At 36.6% G+C, this 22,892-nt stretch overlaps 1 protein-coding gene across 2 annotated transcripts in view; it reads left to right on the forward strand.

Moving 5' to 3' along the window:
• The window catches only part of SERAC1 (serine active site containing 1), a 60,664-nt gene that overhangs the window by 17,675 nt on the left and 20,097 nt on the right, over positions 1-22,892 (forward strand). For both annotated transcript variants that reach the window (XM_074368082.1, XM_074368081.1), the window contains 8 exons: positions 3,017-3,114; positions 5,344-5,380; positions 7,464-7,600; positions 9,991-10,080; positions 11,176-11,307; positions 13,199-13,320; positions 14,307-14,435; positions 22,369-22,482. In XM_074368082.1, coding sequence (XP_074224183.1) covers positions 3,024-3,114; positions 5,344-5,380; positions 7,464-7,600; positions 9,991-10,080; positions 11,176-11,307; positions 13,199-13,320; positions 14,307-14,435; positions 22,369-22,482 — 852 coding nt within the window. In that variant the 5' untranslated portion in view covers positions 3,017-3,023. The remainder of the gene's footprint in view (positions 1-3,016; positions 3,115-5,343; positions 5,381-7,463; positions 7,601-9,990; positions 10,081-11,175; positions 11,308-13,198; positions 13,321-14,306; positions 14,436-22,368; positions 22,483-22,892) is intronic.

Below are 22,892 nucleotides of genomic sequence, written 5' to 3' on the forward strand. Positions count from 1 at the left end.
CCGCAGGTAGAACCCACTGGAACACTTATATTTAAGGGCTGGGTGGAGGCAGCAGATCCAGCTCCAAGCTTAGTAGGGGCAGGGAGTTGTGCTGCCTTTTTCACATCTCAAATTTCTGTCCCTGACAGGTGATAGGTGCTCAGTAAATGTTTGTTGAATGAGTAATGGAATGAAGTAGCTAGAAATGGAAGAGTAGCTAGAGGAAAAAGGAGGGCGTAGTCAGATGCTTCAGACAAAGAAAGGAAGATGGTGACTGAATAGTGGATTTAGCAACGAAGATGTCACTCACTGGTAACCTTAGGGAGGGCTGTTTCTTTGTTGGAGGAAGTCACCCTGGGGAAAGAATCTTAGGGAGGGTGGGAGAACAGGCAGTAAGTGGAGGGCACTTGGATAGAGGGAGAGTTCTGGGGCTTTTTCCCAATCATTTGTTTTTTATTTTTATGTTTTGATGGGAGAACAGTGGACATCTAGTATTTAGGGAGGAGGAGTAGAAACAGCTGAAAGAGAGGAAGTGCGTGAAGATTAAGAAGGCAGACGCAGATAATGAATCAAGGTCCCCATGGAAGTGTAAGGGATGGGGTCTAGAACACAGACAGTACATTTCCCTTTGAGAAAGAAGTGAGACCTTTCCCTCAGTAACAGGAAAGAACAATGCAGGTAAAAATCCACTTGGAATCTGGAAAAGGTGATGCAGATAAAGATATGTATGTCGACCAGGGTGGATTTCCTGTGGAGTTAGGAAACTTTGGCTTGAGAGTACCTTACTTACATGGGCCCCATTCAAGTGCTAGGAGTTACTCAGAGTTGTAATGTCCTCGGGAGGGAGGGAACACCAGAGTGTAATCCTGATGCATTTCTATGTAAGCATTTCTGACAAACTGCCCAATGAATCTCAAAAGAAAGGCATTAAAATTTCTAAGACTCCAGTTATTTATTGAATCTTTTCTCATTCTAAATCACTTTCATTTTAGTACCTAATCTGATATTTGTGATTTTGTGGGGTTTTTTTAAGCACCTCCTTCCCACACACACCATTTGAATAAATGTTGATTTCCTCAATACCTGGATTGATCCCTGCCTGTAGCTATGGAGGCAGAAACTGAGGGAGTTTATAGTCTTAATTTTCTGAGTGAAATAAGAGACAAGATTGTTTGAGAGGGATGGAGGTAGGGTAGGATGCTTGGCAGAGTATGTGGATTGTTTAGAGCAGTCATTGTGGGGATGAGAAGAGAACTGATTAGGGGCAGCAAAAATCATTCCAAGAGCCCACTCCCGGTTTGTCTTTTATCCCCCCACTTTGGCTGTCCAAGTATAGGCACAGAGAAAGCTGCAGGATAGTGGAAAGAGGAGAACTCTAGTATGTTGACGGAGCAGGCAGAGAGAGATTGAAGTGATGCCTCTGGAGTTGAGGCTGGGCGGGGAAGGACATACAACCATGGGATGACTGCTCACTCCTGGAAAAGCAAGGATGAGCACTGGAAACAGTCAAGATACCGAGAGAGTTGAAAGTTAAGAGAATTAGAAGTGGAGACGTTTATTCTCCACGGGAAAAGCTGAAAGGGCCAGTGATGTCATCTGAGGAAATCTAGAGTGAAGTAAGATGAGGAAGTAAATTTCCAGTGTACTCGGATTTATACCCAGGGCTTGGGAGGGAAACCTGCAGAGGGGTGGTGTGTTTAAGTTAATATGGTGACGGTTTTTAGGCCAGGGAAGTAATAGTAAACAATATTTGTATAATGTTTTATAGTTGGCCGCTCTTCATAGGTATCAGGATTGAAGGCAGCATAGATATTTTTGCTCTGAATTTTTGTTTCAGTCAAAAGTTTTCACGTAGTAACTGAAATGCAGATCTATACATGAACTCTTAAAGTAGTTTACACTGCATTCTGCCCTGGTTTTATAAGACCTTACTTCATTGCTGTCTTTACATTATTTTTACCGTTATCCTTATGTCTCTGAGAGAAGTAGCAGCAACCCTTTAAACAAATGAGAAAGTAAGAAATAATGACCTTTAAAGCAGTGACCTCTTGTAAGTTTACCTGTTGCCTAAACTAGTTTGTCTGGTCAACAATTGATGTACTAGAATCATAAGAAAAAATCTTAAAGGTTTTTATTTTGGGTTATGGTTAATAGATGTTTCTAACACATATACATGGAGCAATCTCCCCCCTAATCCCTGTAAAGCTGCCAGAAGTTTTTTTAATGTTGAACCAAAGGACTGTTTCTCACATGAGATCCTTAAGACACCTTCTTTCTTTTCCCTTATTGCAGAAGAAAAAAGAAGGAAAAAATGTCTCATCCAAAGACAATCTGGTATGATTCTAGAATACTGAGTTGTTCTAGACACATTGCATCATATTTAGATCATCTTTGCTCAGTTGATGAAACAGTTGAGCGACGGGCTAGTGATGAAATAGTTAAACAACATCTCTCTTTGACAGGATGCCAAAAAGTAACAATTAAATTTCAAAGATTTTAAACCATGTTGGGTACCATCCTGAAGGAGCTGGAGAAAAGCTAAACGCTCGCATAGGTCTTAAGTATATCTTCTATTCGGAGCTGCTTTTCATTTCTGTAGGGCCTTCAGTCACCAAAGATAAATATAAATATCTATCTATATGCATATATATTTTAAAAATTTGACACAACATTGTAAAATGATTATAAATCAATAAAAAAAGTTAAAAAAAGAAAGACCCCCAAAAAAAGACATTAAAAATTTTAATTCCTATGTTGATATTCTGATTAATAATCTCTTCCTGTTTCCTACTAATCAGTGTTCACAATTGGACACAATTTGAAGAAGAAGAATCAAGGTACTAGCAAAATACTATTCTAATACGTCTGCTTTAAATTTTTAAGAGAGAAAAAAATGTTTTTAATTGAAAAGTTTTTTCCAGGTCTTGAAAAATCTAACTCTATGGACAATCTACTGTGATTGTGACATGTTCTTATAGTTAAAGGAAATGTTTTTAATTAGGTGCTAAATTGAATTTGTTATGATTGTTCTATTTAGACACAGAATGTCCCTGGCTGCTTACTGTGTCATCTGCTGCAGAAGAATGGGAACCTCAACTTCTCCTCCAAAAAGCAACACGTACTGGAGAGATATCAGTGAGTACAGTTTAAACAGCAACATTTTCTTGCAGAAACAGTGATAGAATTGTGGGTAAGTTTCCAGGGTGGTCCACAAAAACATACAACCCCTGATAAATCTCAGATTTTTTTGTCTTTTCTATACTAATAGGTTCACCACAGATCTGTAGGCTCAGAGCCATGCATGCTCCTTTTTCTTAAGAATCTTTTCCCTCCCCTGTGTTTCCCATCAGATTCATACTTATCCGTCCAAAGTCAACTTAAGGACCACTGCATGTTCATTCAGCAGCTATTTATTAAGCTCCTATAAAATATGGAGCCAAGCACATGTGTTAGGTGCTGGGAATTCAGTGGTGAGCCAGGAAGATGGTTTGCTTGACTTACAGGAACTTAGGATCTAGCACTAATCTACTACATTCATTTGTAAAATTTTATTTATATTATTTGTTACTAATCTTTATTTGTAAAATGAGAATATTGGCCTGGGTCATGTGCCAGCTTCTATTACTAGGCCCTGAGGATACAGTATTGAATAAGACAAAGTCCCTGTCCCCATGGAGCTTCTTTTTGATCTTTAAGAGAGATCAGTTTTTAGGATAGATTATTTTCATTTAGAAAATTCTGTAATTTTGTGTTTTAAAAATAGAAAAGAAAAGTGGGGACAAAAAGGAAGCTTTTCTAATTATCATTTCTAGCAGAACAAACTCCATAGTAGTGAATATACTTCAGGGTAGGAGAAAAGGCCTTGAGTCTGTATTCTATTCTCAGGGCCCAGTAAAAAAGAAACATCTTTATAAGAAGAAATAAGTGGTAGCAGTGTAGGAGGAAACAAAATGTTCCAGAGGGATTTCACAATCAGGAGGCTCTGTGTGTCACAACTTCTTACCTCATCCCTGCAGACTTTCTAGAGCTGTCCTCTTTTCTCTTCTGGAACCACTAGGTCCTAGAGTTTGGGAGGAATGTCTGTCTCCTTTGGCTAGTGCATAGGGAAGTCAGTGGAGGAAAGTTCCTCATCCCTCAGTAGGGAGGAGAAATGTGTTCTTGGAAGCATAAATTGAAACTCTGAACAAAGGGCTACCTCTGTACATCCAATAAATTATAGGTTACGTAGATTTTTATGGAGTGCCCTGAGTACCTAACCATCATGGGTAATATATTAGTTAAGATTGTGTTCAGTGCATGTAACAGAAACTTGACTATAATGGCTGAAATTAGTAAGTTTTTCATTTTTCTTACATAACAATTTAGGGCAGGAATTGCAGTTTAGCAATTCTCCTGTCTTCCTGCTCTGTTATCTTTACTGTCCTCTTGGTTACAAGATGGTTGCTGAATCCGAGGATGTCAAGAAGGCAGAAAGGCCAAAAGTCATGTTATGAAGCTTTGTCTTTTTATTTGGGAAGGGATCTCTCCCTATACATTTCCATCTATATCCAAATATCTATATAGATATATTACATTTATATGTATATTGGCTACAACTGTGTTGCACAGACAGCACTGGCTGCAGAGGAGTCTGGGAATTTGAATAATTTTAGATAATAATCAGGTTGTGTTAGTAAAGTTTAAGGGTCTTATGTGTATTAGATAGGCAACTAGCTGTGTCTGGCACTAGGAATTTTTAATACTAAAAAAAAAGGTTTTCCAAGTTCCAAACAAAAAATTTATAAATAAACTTGTAGAATATAATCTATGTTTTAAATAGGACTACCTATATATGGCATTTAAGCACCAATTATAACATAATTACTTTGGGAAGAATCATTTTGTATCCCTAGTTCACAAACCTGATCCCTTAATATGGTCTTAGGTAGTGATAGGGATAATTCTCCCTATTCCTTCATTTAATTGGTTGTGAACTACTGAAAAATCAGAGGGGAAATTAGCCCTTTGGACATTAGATTCAGTGGAAGCACTATAGGCCTGGCAATGTCGTAGTGCAGCAAAACAAGGGTGTCTTACTGATTTGATGGGGGATGGCAGAATAAGAGGTAGAAGTGGGTAATAAGTATGAAATGAGAATGAGTATGAAATACAGATTGTGTTTTTTTACTCAGTGCTTATTGGTTCATTTGTATCTGAAGGTAAAAAGCCATGTGTTAATAGCAAATGATTATATTAATGGAAAAATACCAAGAACTTCTAATCCAGTTATGAAAAACATAGGTAGAGACTTACACTATTGCCTATTTCTTATCATATTTTGAAAATAAAACTCATTGAGTTAACTTTTTTCCTTTCTTTTTGAAGGAAATATAATAAAGTTTACTGGATCACTTATTTTAGGGTAAGTGTCAATTGTGAAATATTAATTGAGTTCATTATACTATTGTTTGAAATCTAAATGGAAGTGATTTATAGGTAGCATGGGATAGTGAAAGGGTATAGGGTTTGGAATCTATAAACGTGTGGATTTGTCACTGCTTCATCACTGGTTCTGCCACTTCAGTGTTGTCTTGATCCAGTTACTTCAACTCCTGAGGAGTGTTTTCTCTTGGATCCAAGTACATGATGGGGATCCTACCCATCTGGTACTGCTGCTCTGAGGAAAGCACTTGGCATGTACAGAGCAGGCACTCACTAATTAGCTCTCACACAGGTAAAATCACTTTGTATGTTAGGTTATAGAAAAGGTGAAGAAGGTAAAAATCGACTGTAGTCAAAATTATTTTTGAAAATCCTCTAAATCACCATAAAGTTCTTATGAAAGGAATTGAGGTTGACTGAGAAAACCAATAGATTAACATCTTGCATCTCATCCTGTTTCAGAGGTACATGCTTAATGAATGGAGTGACTTTCTGAAGATTGTTATTTTCCATTCTCTTTTCTTTCCTTTTTTTTTTTCTTGGCGAGGGGGATATTATGTTAAGTGTATGTCTAATACTGCTCTAGTGTTTTTGCTAATATTCTTTTTCATTAGTATAAATATAAAATCAACTCTTAGGTGCTAAAATGATAAATGAGATAGAATTGGCATTTTATCTAAACATGTACATTTCTCCATGACATTATAAGTTAAGGCAAAACACATTTAGATAATTTTTTTCTTTGACTCATTCCAGGCAAAAGATAAATATATATTCTTTTCTATAATTCAATTTCTTTGTTTATATCATAATTATATTCAGGAATATAGTGAAAATTAGTCACAATTTCTAGTAAAGAATTTTGTCTTTCATAGAAAGCATGATAAAAATACTGAATAGATTTGTTCTTTTTGGCTGCTCAGATAGATCCCCAAGAAAGGAGAGGATTCTTGAGAGCTTTCTTTCCATTCTGTTGGTGCTGGCCAGTGTCTGGCCTTTCTGTTGTACTTGCTTTTGCTTCAGGGTGGGAAGCTCAGGAGCAGGGTTAATACAACTGTTGTTTCTAAGCTCTGAATCCAGACGGAGTGCAGCCTTTGTGTTGGAACTTAGGAAGTGTGTAGGTCAATTTGATTAGGAGGAAAAAAACCCTTCATTTTGGGGTATACAACAAACAACGTATTTCACATTTAAAATTTAATTTTAGGTATAACTATTAGAAGAGGAGAAATTTTCATATGCTGGTGATAGGAGTACAAATTGGCCAATCCTTTTGAAAAAACAGTTTGGCATTCATTATCTAGTAAAATTGAACAATATACATACTATCAGAAAGGCTGTAATATTCTAGATATGTACCCTAGAGGAACATACACATATGTATACAGTGTAGATGTATAAGATGTGTAACAGCATTATTTGTAATAGACTCAAACTAGAAATCCTCTAAATGCCCATCTAAAACAGATAAATCTAGAACAGATGAATAAATCATAGTATAACCATGCAATGGATGAATCACATACCGTATGAAAATATAAACATATGAACTTCAGATACATGCAACAACATGTATCTGACAAACAACATGAATCTCACAAACAGAAGGCTGAACAAAAGAATACATACAGTGTGATTCCATTCCTGTGAAATTCACTGACAGACATATCTAAGCTCTGTTGTTCAGAGGTGCATGTTAAGGTGGTAAACTATAAAGAAAAGCAAGGATGACATTATAATAAGAATCAGAATAATAATCAGCTATAGAGATGAAAATGGGTCAAGATCAGGCAGAGACACACTTGAGCTTCTGGGGGACTGTTACTATTTTGTTTTTTGCCTGGATATCATAATGCAGGTATTTATTACTATTTGCTAAGCTGAAATACGTGTATACATTTATACATATATATATAATATATGTTATATGTGCATTACTGTATATATATTATGTTTTCCAATATAAAAGAAAGAAAAGGTTCTACGAAAAGTTTAATTAAAAAAGTGTGGCTCCTCTGTTATATTTAGATCATATATTTACAATGAATTTTTTGTTTCTTTTTAAGAGGTTCTTTATTTATTACATATGAAGTTCTGGCCCTGAAGAAGTCTTTGACATTAGATACTCAAGTGGTAGAAAGAGAGAAAATGAAGTCATATATATACGTGCACACAGTTTCTTTAGATAAAAGAGAAAATCCTGGTAAGTTTATGGTAAAGTAATACCATCTTTGTGAAAAATGGAAGCTAGTTATTGAATTTAAAAATGAGTATTTAGGAATGTAAATTGATGTATCCACTATGGAAAACATTGTAGAGCTGCTCAAAAAATTAAAAATAGAACCATCATATGATCCAACAATTCCACCCTGAGTATTTATCTGAAGAAAATTCTGGGAGATGTATGCACCCCTCTATTCACTGCAGCGTTATTTATAATAGCCAAGATATAAAAGCAATGTAAGTGTCCATCAATAGATGAATGGATAAAGAAGATGAGGTGTGTGCGTGCGTATGTGTATACACACATGCTGAAATATTACTCAGCTGTGAAAAAGAATGAAACCTTGCCATTTGCAACACCATGAATAGACCCAGAGGGTATCATGCTAAGTGAAATAAATCAGATAGAGAAAGACAAATACTGTATGATTTCACCTATATGTGGAATCTAAAAAATAAAACATGACCAAACATAACAAAACTGAAATAGAATCATTTTTATAAAGAACAAACAGGTGGTTGCCAGAGAGATGGGAGTAGGGGGAGGAGAGAAATAAATTAGCGAGATTAAGAGGCGCAAAGTTTTGGTTACAAAATAAATAGGTCACAGGTCTGAAGTGTACAGCGTGGGAATATGGTCAGTAATTATGCAACACCTTTGTGTGGTGACAGACAGATGATAACTGGACTTATCGTGGTGATCATTTTGAAATGTAGAGAAATTTGGAGTCGCTATGTTGTGTACCAGGAACTAACACAGTGTTATAGGTCAATTATACTTCAAAAACAAACAAGCATACTAACAAACTCATAAAAAAAAAAGTCAGATTTGTAGTTACCAGAGGCAGGGGTGAGTTACAAGGAGGGAGAATTCATTGGATGAAGGTGGTCAGACAAAGGTACAAACTTTCAGTTATAAGATAAATAAGTACTAGGGATGTAATGTACAACATTAATAAATATGATTATCAACGTAATATAATTAATGCTGCTGTTACGTTATACATGAAAGTTGTTGAGGGAGTGAATCAGAGTTCTCACCTGTTTTTATAATTTTGTATCTATATGAGATGATGGATGCTCACTAAACTTATTGTGGCCATCATTTCATGATGTGTGTAAGTCAAATTATTATGCTGTACACCTTAAACTTACACAGTGCTGTATGTCAGTTATATCTCAATGAAACTGGAAGAAAAAACCTTTTAAAAATAAAAATAAATATTTAAAACACAATATTAGTAAAATAGGTTCAGTTTACTCTTAAGAATTACCAAACCCTGTGAGAACCAAGTTCCTAAAGAATCAATTGAAGATCAAATTTTGGACTTTCACATTTAACCCAAATTTGGAGTTCTATAACTAAGTCAGGTGAAGACCAGCTAGCTATTTTAGTCTACATTTGGACTTCCACATTTTCATGAGGGCTGTCAGTTTGGAAGGCTGGTCTTCAGTTTAGGAAGCATAAAAACATGATTTTGTCACTTAGCTCAGAGATATTTTTCCTCTAAGGCATTTATTTATGCCACTAAACTCATGAGATGGATTCATAAATATGAATACCACTGTATTTACAGAGGGAAAAAATTCTGTTGTAAAAGCTGGAAAACCTGTCTTTACTCATCAGAACATTTGGTCACATGGAAACCTAATTAGTAATCAGACAATTGCTTGGTGAACATGAAATTTTAGAGCAGAGGAGTATCTTTTCATCAGGATACAGGTATCCTGGTGAGTCATCACACTAGGTTTACAGCTGCCTTCTCCTGCATTGTCAGCCACGTAACGACGCCTGTGAGCACGTGTTCCCTGAGTGGGGCAGGTTCTGCTGCTCCCCTGTCTACGAGCTGTATATATCACCACTCTCTCCTCCTGGTGTTTATTGTTATTTCACCTTCCTGTATCTCCACATACTTTTATGGTGTGTTACAGTTTCAGTTACACAGATAATTTTTATAGCTTAAAATTTACCCATATAGTAAAGCTTAATGTCATTAGTTAGTATAGTATCTCCAAATTTCACTTGAGAGGGATATTTTTAAGTGACATTTTCTTGAATGTAGTTAATCTTATGTTGTATATGGGGATTTTTGTTAGCATTAGCTAGTGTTTTTGCCTTTGTTTTGTTTTCACTTTTTCCCTGACTAGGAAAGCAGTCTTACTTTGGGATCTAGAGTTATGTGTCCCCATAGTGGTTTGGTTGGTTTGATAGAAACAATAAAGATAATAAAATAATGACAATAAAAAAGAAAGATGCTGTTTTGTATTTTCTTTTTGAAAAAAATGGAGTTTATATATTTCTCTTTGAAGTATTGGAGCATAGCATTAAGAGTATGTACTTGGTTTTATTTAAATTTGTAATCATTTTAGGAATCACCTACCAGGCAAGAAAAGAGCTTCACAAAGCAGTAAGAAAAGTATTGGCAACATCAGCCAGGATGTTACGGGGCCCATTTGCTGGTAAGCATCACATATTTAACTTGGATAGTGATCTGAAAGTCATTTGATGATCAACCTGAGATTTTTTTTTTCCATTTCTTATACTAACATTTATTATAGCTGTGGAAAATTGAGTAAAAATATACTCTGGACATATTTAATTTTAGGGATTGATATCTTGGACAGTTTCTATCTTTGTGGATACACAAATGTTAGATAGTTGTAAATAAATACTGAGACTAAATATACCCTCTTGAATATTTCAAAATTTAAAATTTGTTAGAAAATCATTCCTGTGCTTTCTCATAATAAGAATACTGCATCACAAATGTAGATTTCATAATCAGGCAAATCTACATTGTGAGCAGGTTATAAAAGAGCTGATCTGATCTCTTTAAAAAGTTGGCATCATGAAAAAGAAAAGGTGGAAAAACTTTCTAGAATTAAAGTACTACAAAGACTTAATCAAATCATGGTTTTAAAAAAAACAGCTCTAAAGATAACTTGGGGGACAATTGGAGAACATTGAATATGGAGTTAGATTGGATTTTGGATGATTTGGAAGGTTTTTTTTAGTATTCTTGGGTGTTATAATGGCTTTGTGATTATATAGAAGAAGTACAGGCTTTTTCTTAAGAGATGCATATTGAACTGTGAAAGGGTGAAATGTTATTGTTTCTGCAACTTTCATATAGCTTAGAAAAAAGTATACACGTAACCACATAGATGAAGCAAATGTAGCAAAATAATAACACTTTTTAATTTTAGTTGTGATAAGCATGTGAATTTTAATGTATTATTCTCTTAATCTTTCCATATGTTTGCTATTTCTCATGATAAAAAGTTCTTTGGGGAAAAGGAGCCAGAAAAAAACCAAAAAAAGACTGCAGTGTGAAAGCAACATAATATATAAAACAAAAGCACACACCATAATATGCTTAATAAATAAAATAATATGACAGAAGTGAGAACAAATCTATTATTTATTATCAACACCTAGAAATGGATTTAACTTTCCTAGTGTAGGTTTCAAATATTTATTACCATCTTAAATGTGAGGATGAAAATATTGTTTTTACTGTTCACATTGTCTTTTTTCCTTTTCTTTTTGCAAAGACACTTTTAGCACAGTTGATGTAGAAGATCATGAGTGTGCTGTGTGGCTGCTCCTGAAGAAGAGCAGGTCCGAGGACAGAGCCGCGCGACTGCAGGCTGTGCAGGAGATGTCAGAGACCCACCACTGGCAAGGTAACAAGGCCAAGGTGCACTGAACATAGTCCGCCTTTGCCTTCTGCTGTTAAAGAGAAGGGAAGGAGATATTAAGGAAGGAAAATAATTCAGGGAATATTAATATATGTAAAAAAAAGTTTCAAAACATTTAAAAGAAATGCCAGTGATAAAGTATAAAACCTGCTGGCCTGGTATCCAGATATGTTTGGTTAAAAACACTCTTGAAACAAAACTAGATATGTTTGTATAACTTTCTGCCAGAATGAATTTTTACTTGATTAGAGAAACACTTTTTTTTTTAATTGAAGTATAGTCAGTATACAATGTGTCAATTTCTGGTGCACAGCATAATAATTCAGTCATACTTATGTATACACATATTTGTTTTCATAATCTTTTTCATTATAGATTACTATAAGATACTTAAAATAGTTCCCTGTGCTGTACAGTATAAGCTTGTTATTTGTGATTAGAGAAACTCTTGATTCTGATCATTATGGCCTGATGTTGTGTTTGCATTTTCTTTTGATTCCTGTTTAATGAAATATATTTTATTTGCTGGCTGCACCAAAGTTATATTTGCTTTCACTTTTACAATCTATTTGGCACTAATACTAATAGTCAAATGTCTCTCATTTGTGTGTATATATTGTTTTTTAAGGAAGATTTAAAATATTTAATTGTATTTAAAATCACAAGTTGTACAGTAAAAGTACATGAGCAAGAGCTCAAATCTGCTCTGAGTACAGGGACTAAAGTACACTCTGTTAGTAGAGTCACCTTATAAAAATGGGTAAACAAATGAAAAAGAATAACGTTTTCAAAGAAAAGTTTAGTCTCCGAATAAGATCTCTGTCTCCATAGCAGTTAATTTGATTGATTGGTGGCTATAATTATAACTTACAATGTAAAAATAAGCCTACCTAATGTGAGTGGAGACTTAGGATAAAAATCTGTTTTAAAATCTGCCTTCCAGGACTGCATTTCAGACTTTCATTGTATCATAAAAATCAAAGGTGGAGCCCTGGTATGTAGATTTTGAAAAAGTTCCCCACTTGACTCTGAAGAACTCACCCAAGTTACGAAGTGCCATTATTAAAAATGTCTCCTTCAGTGGTTACAGTTTTGTTTTTGATACGTCTTAGTCCATTTGGGCTGCTGTAACAAAATACCTAGACATGGTTTATTTCTCACAGTTTCTGGAGGCTGGGAAATATAAGATTACGGTGTCAGCAGGTTTGGTGTCTGGTGAGGACCTGCTTTCTGGTTCATAGATGGAGAGAGCTCTCTGGGTTTTTTTTAATAAGGGCACTAATTCCAATCATGAGGGCTCCACCATCTCGACCTAATCACCTCGCAGAGGCCCTGTCTCCATATAAATACCATGACATTGGGGATTAGATTTCAATACATAAATTTGGGAGGGACACAGTTTATAGCAATATATAAATCAGGAAGGCTAAAACAGAGTACCAGCATCTGGAACCTCAGATTATTCATGAACATCATTGAATGCCAAAGCACCATACTGTTACCAGGGGACAATAGATCTAAACACAACCTCAGGTTTTTTGAGTAGTGATCAAAACAGCTTTTGAACGCTGGAATTATTTTGTTTAAGGAGAAGAAATTAAATTGGTTCTGATCTATCAGTTTACATATTTGAGGTTTTTTTTTTCAAAAAGGTTAGTTAGATTGTGATATACCTAGCTAAATATATGTTGAGAATTTATAAGTTAATTCATGGAAGTGTTGGATAGCTAACTTACTGGTATTGTAAATGCAGTTGTAGTTATGAAAAAAATGGGAAATTCTGAATTACAAACTAGTAGTTTAAAAATTAAGTTGTTCATTTAATCTTTGAAACAACATAGTTAATTTGGGTGCTAACAATATACTTTTACAATAGATTACCAGTATAGGATAATTGCTCAAGCCTGTGATCTGAGAACTCTTACTGGTTTGGCACGAAGCAAAGAGAGTGATCTTCGTTTTTTTCTCCGCCCGCCTCCTTTGCCATCTTTAAAAGAAGTAAGTAAAATAATCCAGTAAGTGGAAGTAGTTCAGTATATCATCTTCACTTTGGGTACAAAATAACCATTCAAAAAGCAGTTTGCTGGCTACTTTATACAAGCAGGTAAACTAGGGTGTCAACCTGAAATTATAGTTTCCATTCTAAGGTTTCTTGATTCCACAGGAGGTGCTGTTTCTTTTATTTTCCCCTTTTGGGGGTTGAGAGTCTCTGTACACTAGAAAGTGGCTGCTTATTAGCATATCAGCGTCCATACATCAGTTTTTCTCAACTTCAACACTACTGACATTTTGAGCCCAATAATTCTTTGTTGTTGGAAGATGTTCTGTACACTGTTGGGTACTTAGCAGCATCCTTGGCATCTACTCCCTGGAAGCCAGTAGCACCCCCCAGTTATAACAACCAAAATGTCTCCAGGTGTTGCAGGCTATTTCCTGGGGTTCAAAAGAGTCCCTGGAGAACCACTACATATAGATATTGATGTATTACTATATATGGGTGTAAATCATTAACCACTAATATAGATATTAGAGCATGTTTCTTGAGCAGTTTTCCTAGACTTCTGGAAAATGAAAACTGAAAACTTAAAATCTGTAAACTTGAAATCAGTTTTTGAAAAATAGAAAAACAAATATGCTAGATGTAAATTATTAGAAAATTAGATAAGAACAAGTTCTGGATATTAAAAAGCCAGCTTTCGTTGGAAAGAGTGTAATAATTCATTCTGAGTCAAGACGGGAAGTAGCCAGTAAGGTGAAGGTCAGAGCCGTGCTTTGCAGTAGGCCTTTCAGATTCAGGTAATAAACATGAAAGCACAGAATTCAAAATTAAATGATTTCCTGTTTTTACCTGGGTGAGTGTTTTCAAGGCTAAAAGCACTGATTTATCTCTTGTTTTTTTGTTTTGTTTTGACTTTGATTCTTTGGGTGCTTTTTGTTATACTCAGTTGTTGAGTTTGATTATGAAGGATTTCCTTTTATTTCAGGATTCTTCCATTGAAGAAGAGCTCAGACAGTTGCTGGCTTCTCTACCTCAAACAGAGCTTGATGAGTGTATCCAGTATTTTACATCTTTGGCTCTGAGTGAAAGCAGTCAGAGTCTCGCTGCTCAGAAGGTTAGCTCCTTTCTTCATTCAGTAAATATTTCTGAGGGCCCACTTTTCCAAGATACTGTGCCAGGGCCTAGCACTTAGAACTTTAGATAGTCATTCATCCAGAAACTGAATAAACATACTGTTTCCTGGTTGAATGCCACACACTGGGCTAGGTGTTTGGCATAATGGGGAGACGAGTGAATAAAAAAAGTCATGGAGTGTGTAGGAGAGGTTCAGGATACTTGGAGAGCCCACCTCTCTGTTTAAGAGGCCACTTTAGTAGGTTCCAGTCTTTTTTTTAACCAATGGTTGTTCAGCAATCATTTGTGGTTTTGTTGTGTCCATGAGAGGAGGCGAGCTCATGGTCCTACTACTCCGCCATCTTGACCGGAACTCTAAGAGGTCATTGTAAAAAGGCTTCACAGGAAGTACTCTGAGGTTGCATTTTGAAGAATGAATAGATAGTAATTGACAAAGCTTTAAAATATTACCTCTGTGCTGGTGATGCCTAAATTCAGTGTCTTACAGCCCTGTGTTCTAACCTAGGCTCTAGATTTGAACATTCAGCCCCCTACTTGATGTCTCTACTTGGATATATCATAGGCATCCCAGACTTTACATGCCAAAACCACCCTCCCTCTGCAAAGCTCTTCCTCCTTTAGTCTTTCTCCTTTTAGCAGAGGGCAAAGCATCCACCTAGTTGCATAAGCTAAAGCCTAGGAATTCTTGATTCCTTCCTTTCCTGTTCTCCTAATCAGCAGTTACTGTGAGCTGTCCCTTCAAATACAGCTTGAATCCATATATCTTATCATCTTCACTGTAGCCACTTACTCCTGGCCACCATCATCTCTTTTTCATAGTATCCTCTTCTTTCATCTTGGCTTCTATTCTTTCTTTCCTTTTAAAATAATTTTAAAGTCCCTTTCAGAGTCTTTTATTGACTTAGTTTACTGGGTTAATTCCTGACTCCCCCTTATGTTAGATTGTGGATTAACATGGGTTAGTCATTAAAAAATTTTTTTTATTTTTAATTTATTTTTATTGAGTTATAGTCCGTTTACAATGTTGTGTCAATTTCTGGTGTACAACACAAGCAAGGGTTAGTCATTTTTACTGTGAGCTTAGTTTTAGCCAGATTGATTGTTTTCTTTGGGAGTCCCAAGCACCTCAGATTCTAAATTTATCTCTACAGAGCAGTTTTTATGTTTACTTCTTTTGGATACCCCAGGAATTCACTGTTACAGGACTAGTTTTTGTATTAATTCCTTAGTTTGGAATTTCTGTCGCACATAGGTAGTATAAATTCAGATATACCTGTACATGGCATAGTTTTAGGATTGTCATTTCTCTCTCAAAGCCTGAAGCGGAAATAGGCTTCTTGTTGCTTTCATGGACTGGTGGGCAGAGTTTTTCTAAACTCTCTCATAGAGAGGAGGTAATCTTTCCAGGGTTCTGCCTTTATATAGGGATCTCAAATCTAGCTCCCACAGAACGTGAGACTCAAAACCGTATCTCCTGCACTGGACAGGTGTTAAAAATCCCATCCTGAGGTGCCTACAGAAATTTTACACCACCCGTTGTGTGCTTACCACTTCTGCTGAATACTCTGTTTTCAGTTCTGGCACCCAGGGGATTCCCTTTAGTTCTTCTTATTATCTTTAGAGCTTGGCTTTGTTTTAACATTGCTTTTATTATATTTTATTAAACATGTATGTCATAGGAAGGGTTCACCATGTTGACTAAAGAAAAACACACAACCTAAAAGTTGAGAGTTAAGTTTTATTTGGGAGACCTTACTGAGGACTATAGCCCAGGAGATAGCCTCTCAGATAGCTCTGAGGAACTACTCCAAAGAGGTAAGGGAGAAGCCAGGATATATGTGGTTTTTGCTGGGAAAAATAACATGTAGTCGCACGTCAAAGATTACTGCTAATCAAAAAACCCAGACATCTTGTTAATGATTTTAGTCCTTTTCTACGTATGGGAAGATGCAAGAATCTGGGCTCATTGAAATTATTCCTTAAATATACATCTTAGCTATCTAGGGCCAGTATCCAGAGCACAGAATGTTTCCTGTTTTCCTCCATCCTGAATCCCCCCCAGGGCTCACAGTGGGTGGAGGGTGCTACGGTGGCTGATGGCTTGATGGAGGGCAACATTTTTGTTTACTGGAATGACAGGCTACATTCTTTGTTTGCAACTAGAAGCCAAGTTTGCCATCTTGCTGCATCCAGAAAGCTTCCTTATCACAGTCTCCGTCACTTCTGTGAGCTACAGGCATTGCATCAGCCTCCAAGCTCCAACTTCTCTCTCCAGTTCTATGTCCTCACGGCAGCTGGAGTGATTTTTTTAAGAAACATGAATTAGAGCTCGGTCATACTCCTGCTTAAAGCCCTCCAAATGGCTTCCTGTTTCACGTTAAATGGGCCCTTCACTTTTTGTGATCCCAGCATGTCCTGGCCCTTGTGTACAGAGTGCCTGCCCCCAGGGATGGTGATGAGATTGACAGGAAGGCACCGGTAGCACAGTTAGAGGGTGTGAAGTGTATTTGGTGGCAAAGGGTCTGAAAACTGAAGGAGACCGTGCCGTAGGTGAGGAGGGCACAGCAGGCCCTGGCTGTGGTGCAGACTCGTCAGAGCACTCAGAGTGCTCCACGGGGAAGCCCACGCCTTTGGCATAAGACTGCCTTCAGACAGGAAGTCATCCCTTCCGACGGAGGTGTTCATGTTCTCTGCCCAGATCCCCTACTCCTACTGTTTCAGCCATGGCCTGTTCACTGCATGTAAATACCTGGAGTAAAACTAGCCATGCACAGCAGAGGGCTTCTAAGTGAATTCAAGCACTGTCCTGGGCACAGCATCCTACACAGACTCCAACTCCGGCCCCCCGAGGGTGGTTACTGAATTCCATTATTCTTGTGGGATCATCTCAGCAGTACTTTTGTCTTCATAAAATATCTCTTACATCATTAGAGAAATCCGAACAAATTACAGTCACTATTACTATAGTAACTATATAACCTACTCAGTGAGGGTAAAGTATTTTATCTGTAAAACAAATCATAGTATTTATTCTATATTCTTTTACCAATTGAATAATTTATCTTTTCCTCACTTCCCTTTTTATGAGAAATTAGGGACACATCAGTAGATACCACTTCTCTAGTGTGCTTTTTATAATTTCCCCTTTGGGCCATGTCTGGGAATGGCTCCAGTGAATTGTAATTATTGTTTTCCTTTTGATGCTCAGAGTGCCACTGCCCAGCCACTGGGGCCTGTTCTTTAGGCTGACCTCATTATCCTTTTTAGAATTCCATCCTCAAGGTGGCTGTGAGAGCACCTTTGTTTTCTGACAGTAGGATGTCCCTGGCTCTTCTTGATTCTTCCTGTCCTGCAACGGGAACCAGCTGCTCCTCCAAGGCATCCTCATGACTTCTGTCTCCCACTGCTGTCACCAACCCCTTTCCTCATCCCCCTGCCAGAGCTCCTGGTACCTGGCCTGGCGTTCTTATTTTCTGCACAGAAGATTTTCTTCTGCTCATTACTATTCAGGTAACATCCCTCTCCCTTCTGTACTGTTCTATCACCTTCCACTGTGTTTCCTTATCTTTTGCTAAGTGAAGAGAGAGAGTGGTTTAATACACTGTGCCAGTTGTTTTCTAAGCACATCTTTAGTTAATTTAATAGTGAAATAAATATTTAATTTCAATTCTGAGGTCCCATCTCATCAGACCAGTAAGCAACTCCATCTTAGTTATTCTTATTCCCCCACCCCCACCCCAGTTTCGTCAGGCTCTGGATCTTTCTATATGCCAGGAAGTTGGGGATGAAGGAATAGGAGGGTCATCCGTCTGGTTTTTAGTGATCTGACCAGTTCATGACAAACCTGTTTGGTGATAGTCCCCACGCAGCCGTCAAGTGGAATATGCTGCTTCTGCACAGAACTGCTCACGTGCAGAGGTTCCTCTGGGCCTTAGCCTACAGCCTACAGTTACGTTTGGTTTTGGAGCAGGGCTTCTTAACCTTTGTACATCATGGATCTCTTAGAGATTTGGTTAAGTCTATGAATTCATTTCTAGATGCGTAAAATACAGTACATACATGGGAAGCCAACTATATTGAGATACTGTTATCAGAATTCAAAAAGTGTAATATAATTAATATATGTACTTTAATTTCAAACTTAAAAAAGAATTACAACAATACATTTCACTGGGTTTGCCAGTTATTCATATTTTGTCCCTTTTGTTTTATCATTCCCCATTTACTCTTCCTCGTTCTATAGGTATATTTTTATATGTCTATTTATATACTGTTTCTACTTTGAACCATTTGAGAATTAGATGCAGTGTGGATTCTGTGTCACCAGGATGAGACTGTGCAGTTGGCATTCAGAGGAGCGATGAGCAGAATGTTATTTTCAGGTAGCTGCGGCAGCTGCGATGTGGTAGGGAGATAGCCGTGTTTTCAGTCGTGGACAGAGTTGCACAGACTGCTCCCATTACTGTGGCTAACTGTCCATGTCTGTAATTGAATACGATGAAAAATTTGTTAAAGGTTAGGAAAGGAAGGATGTAATTTTTTCCTATCCAAGTTTACATCCTCTCTGCCCTGAATTCTATCTGCCCCAGGCCCTTAAGGATGACCTGGGATGGGTTACAAACTCATGCTTTAGAATGAACATTGTTTATGCCCAGTTAGTTTGCACAAATCGCAGAGCTCTAAGGTTGTGACTTTTTATGAAGAAACAGTAGAGATTAGCTCTCACACATACTGATACAAAGGGACTGACAATGAGAAGCCTTAGCAAAACTCCCGTGCCCCCTGCTCCCCACCTGCCCTGGCAGTGGTCTGCCTTCCCTTCTTTTATGTTTTTTGTTCCTCAGGAAAACTGGGTCAGTGAGAGCCTAAGGACGCAACCAGGGATGTAGAAGTTTGGACATTTTCAATTGTGATTTCTTTTTGATCTAATGTGGCAAACTGCCTGGAATCAAGAGAACAGTGGATATGGAGCATTGAAATGATTTCCCATCATAAAGCTTTTGTGGTCGTGGCTTAAGGACAGTCCAGCTAAAATCTTGCATTTCTAGTATTACCATCTTCTGTAATTTCCCAGAGTCTCTCTGAAATCAGCTTAGCCATCAGGGTCTACTTGTGTTCCCTCTGCCTAGAATGCTCTGCCGCCAGAATGTCACATGCCTGCCTCATTCTTGTCCTTCAGATCTCAGCTTGTCAACTCCTCAAAGAGACCTTCCTCTTTATCTCAAATGTTTATTGCCCATCATAGCATATATCCCATTCTGTAATTATTTTATGTATTTATTTGCTTGCTTATTTCTCTTTTTCTCTTCCTTTAATCTCCCCAGTGTCAAACACAGTACCTCAGACACAATATGCTCTCAATAGATATTTATTGAATAATGAATGGATGAATCATGACATTACTAAAAGAGCCAGCTGTGCACAATCTTATACATACTTAAATAACAACTGGCATATTTCTGTTATGAATCAAAGTATTTTTGTATGACAGAGACAAAAATAGAGATAACTAAAGGTTATATTTAATTGGAAGGTAGATTATATGGTAAGAAAATATCCATTATATATTAAATCATTTGGCTGTTATAAACCTTTTGAATGCATTTGAAAAATACCACATTAACTCATAGTAATGCTGTGTCTCAATTTGGGTATCCTAATAGGAAAATGATACATAAAATGCTTTGTTACACACCTATGGTTAATATATAATATGGATATAAATTATTTAGTAACTGACTTGATTAGTTCACATTTCCTTTATACTTTTATTATTGTTGCCTTTTAATTTTTATGCCTTACCCTTTATTATTGTTTTTAACATTGTCAGTCTTTCCACCTTTTCCTGTGGATTTCTTTGATCTTTAAGACATCGTTTTTCAGTTGTGCATATGGAATTTGATGTGTGACATTTCTTAAATCTTTACAAATTTATTTAATCTTACTATATCTTAATCCAGTGATAAAGAAGCAGGGCCCATGTATATTTATTTTGTGTTAGGAGTTAGAAAATAATCCATATGACCACACCATGAGTTTATACCTTTTTAGTCATTCCTTTTGCTTATGCTTGTTACTGCCACACAATTTGCCAGTTCATGAATAACTTACAAGCTTTGCCAACAAGGATGGACTTGGAATTACATTTTTATATCCCACTTAAAAAATGATCAAGAAAAATGAAAATCCTAGATCCTTTTTCTTTTCCTTCTCCCTGTTCTTTCCTTGGATCATTTAGACTGGAAAGAGGTCAGATGGTTTGACAGTGTGAGGGAAGGAGAGGGATTTGGGGGAGGTTGTGGTGGTAAGTTTTTAAGAAAAATTTCCCACCCTGCAAAGCCCACCAGTCCACTCTCTACCCTTTTCTCTGCTAGAGGAGGCAGAGACTTTCAGTGAGTTAGTCCCTTCCCAGTCCTCCACTTGAATAGCGTGAATCTCTGAGATCCAGACGTGTTTAAACTCAGGAAAACGGATTACTACATCAGAGAGGATAGCATGAATAAGAATTAAAGAGTGGCCAAACATTTTGAACGTTACTAAGTTTACTGAACCATAGACCCTATAAATTAACTCAAAATGTAGAAACTTAATGGACTATATTTCCTACAGAAAACACATTGTTGAAAGACACTACCTTGTAGTTGTCTCTTTTGCCAGCAGGTAGTCTGTATACACACAGTTGTGCCACTAGTTCAAATATAAAGTGCTTCAAAGAGGAGATACAGTAATAAATCTTCCCTCCATCTCCCCACCCCAACAACACACACGTAGTTATACATACTCTTTTACACAAGTGATTTATCCTGGAGACTAATATATATCAATACATGAGGAGACTCAAGATTTTTTTATACTCATATCATTCCATTGTATAATGGTACCATCATTTATTTAACTCACCCCCTATTGAAGGGCATTAGGTAGCTTCAATTTTTTGTTCTTGCAAAGCTGCCATGGACAAATTTGTACCTGTATCACTTTGCCAATGTGTGAGTGTCTCAGTAAGATAAATTGCTGAAGGGCATGGGCACTTGTAATTTTGACAGCTGTCACTAAATTGTCCTCCACAGAAGTAGCCCCGTTGACATTACCAGCCGCAGGGTAATAAGAATGCCTGTTTCCCCACCTGTCTGATGGATGTAAAATGCCCTTTCTTAAGTGTAATCTCACACATGCACGCCTCTCATCATGAGCAAGGTTGGGCATTGTTTGGTACGTTTTAGAGACATTGTATTTCTTTTCCTAAGAACTTTCCATTTATGACTATTGCTCATTTTCCATAGCTTTGTTGGTATTTTTCTCACTGATTTTTAGGAAATTATTGCATGTTAGTGATCTGTGGTAAGAGTTGAAATTTTCTTTTCCCAGTTTATTCTTAAATATATTTTAATATCTATTAGGACTGGTCCCTACTACTTTTCTGTTTCAAAATTTTCCTAATTTCTTCTGTTTATTCTTCAGTATGAACTTGAATTTTAATTTAAGAAGAATTAAAAGCTCTCTGATCATTGCTATCATTGGCTTTATTTTAAATTTTTCCAATAATGCCTTTTCTGTTATTTTGATGGATAGATTTTAAGTAGACTCTACTGGCATAATCTGATACTAGAACATTCTTGATCAGCCCTGGGCTTTTCCTACTTGGTAAGATTTATGTGTTGGTCCTCATGCTTTCAGATAAGAGGACACAGAGGAAAGAATTGAGAAAGACTCAAAGATTGCTCTCTTCTAAGAATAATTCCATACGTTTTCTAGTCTAGTAAGCAACAGTTTGAATATTGAAAGTTCCCTCTAAGTTTCCAAAATATTTTGAGTCCTGCGTATTAGTTCTTTCTAGTATTGTATATATTACAGAGATTTTTATTTTGGTCAAGCAAAATTTTCAGCAAAAATTTTAATTATCTCACTTTCAGGGTGGATTATGGTGTTTTGGAGGAAATGGGCTTCCTTATGCTGAAAGTTTTGGAGAAGTTCCTTCAGCTACAGTGGAAATGTTCTGTTTAGAAGCTTTAGTAAAACATTCTGAGGTAACTTACATTTTCAAAATTTGGTTTACTTTTTATGATGACACTGAAAAAGTTATATATGTTGGTTATTCAAAGGAAATAATTCTCATTTTCTATAAAAGAAAAAAAAGCTTTTTTAAAAAAAATTACTTTTTTTTCAATTGTTAGAATTGATAATCATGATTTAGCACTGGTATATGAATTTCACTTTTGCTAAGTAGTTCTAAAAAACGGATTTAGTCTTCATTGCACATAAAGCAACTCATTGTCTAAATATGACATTTACCTTTGAGTTATGCTGTCTTCTGTTACCTATCTCAGATAATTTTTACAAGTAATGTTATCAGGGAGTTAATTTCCAGTAAAAGACTTGAGAAAGATGTGTCAAGATAGAAAAAAAGTAAATATTAGAAAATATATTTACTTGACCA

This window comes from Camelus bactrianus, chromosome 8 (genome assembly GCF_048773025.1).
Source record: "Camelus bactrianus isolate YW-2024 breed Bactrian camel chromosome 8, ASM4877302v1, whole genome shotgun sequence".
NCBI classification, from domain to species: Eukaryota; Metazoa; Chordata; class Mammalia; order Artiodactyla; family Camelidae; genus Camelus; species Camelus bactrianus.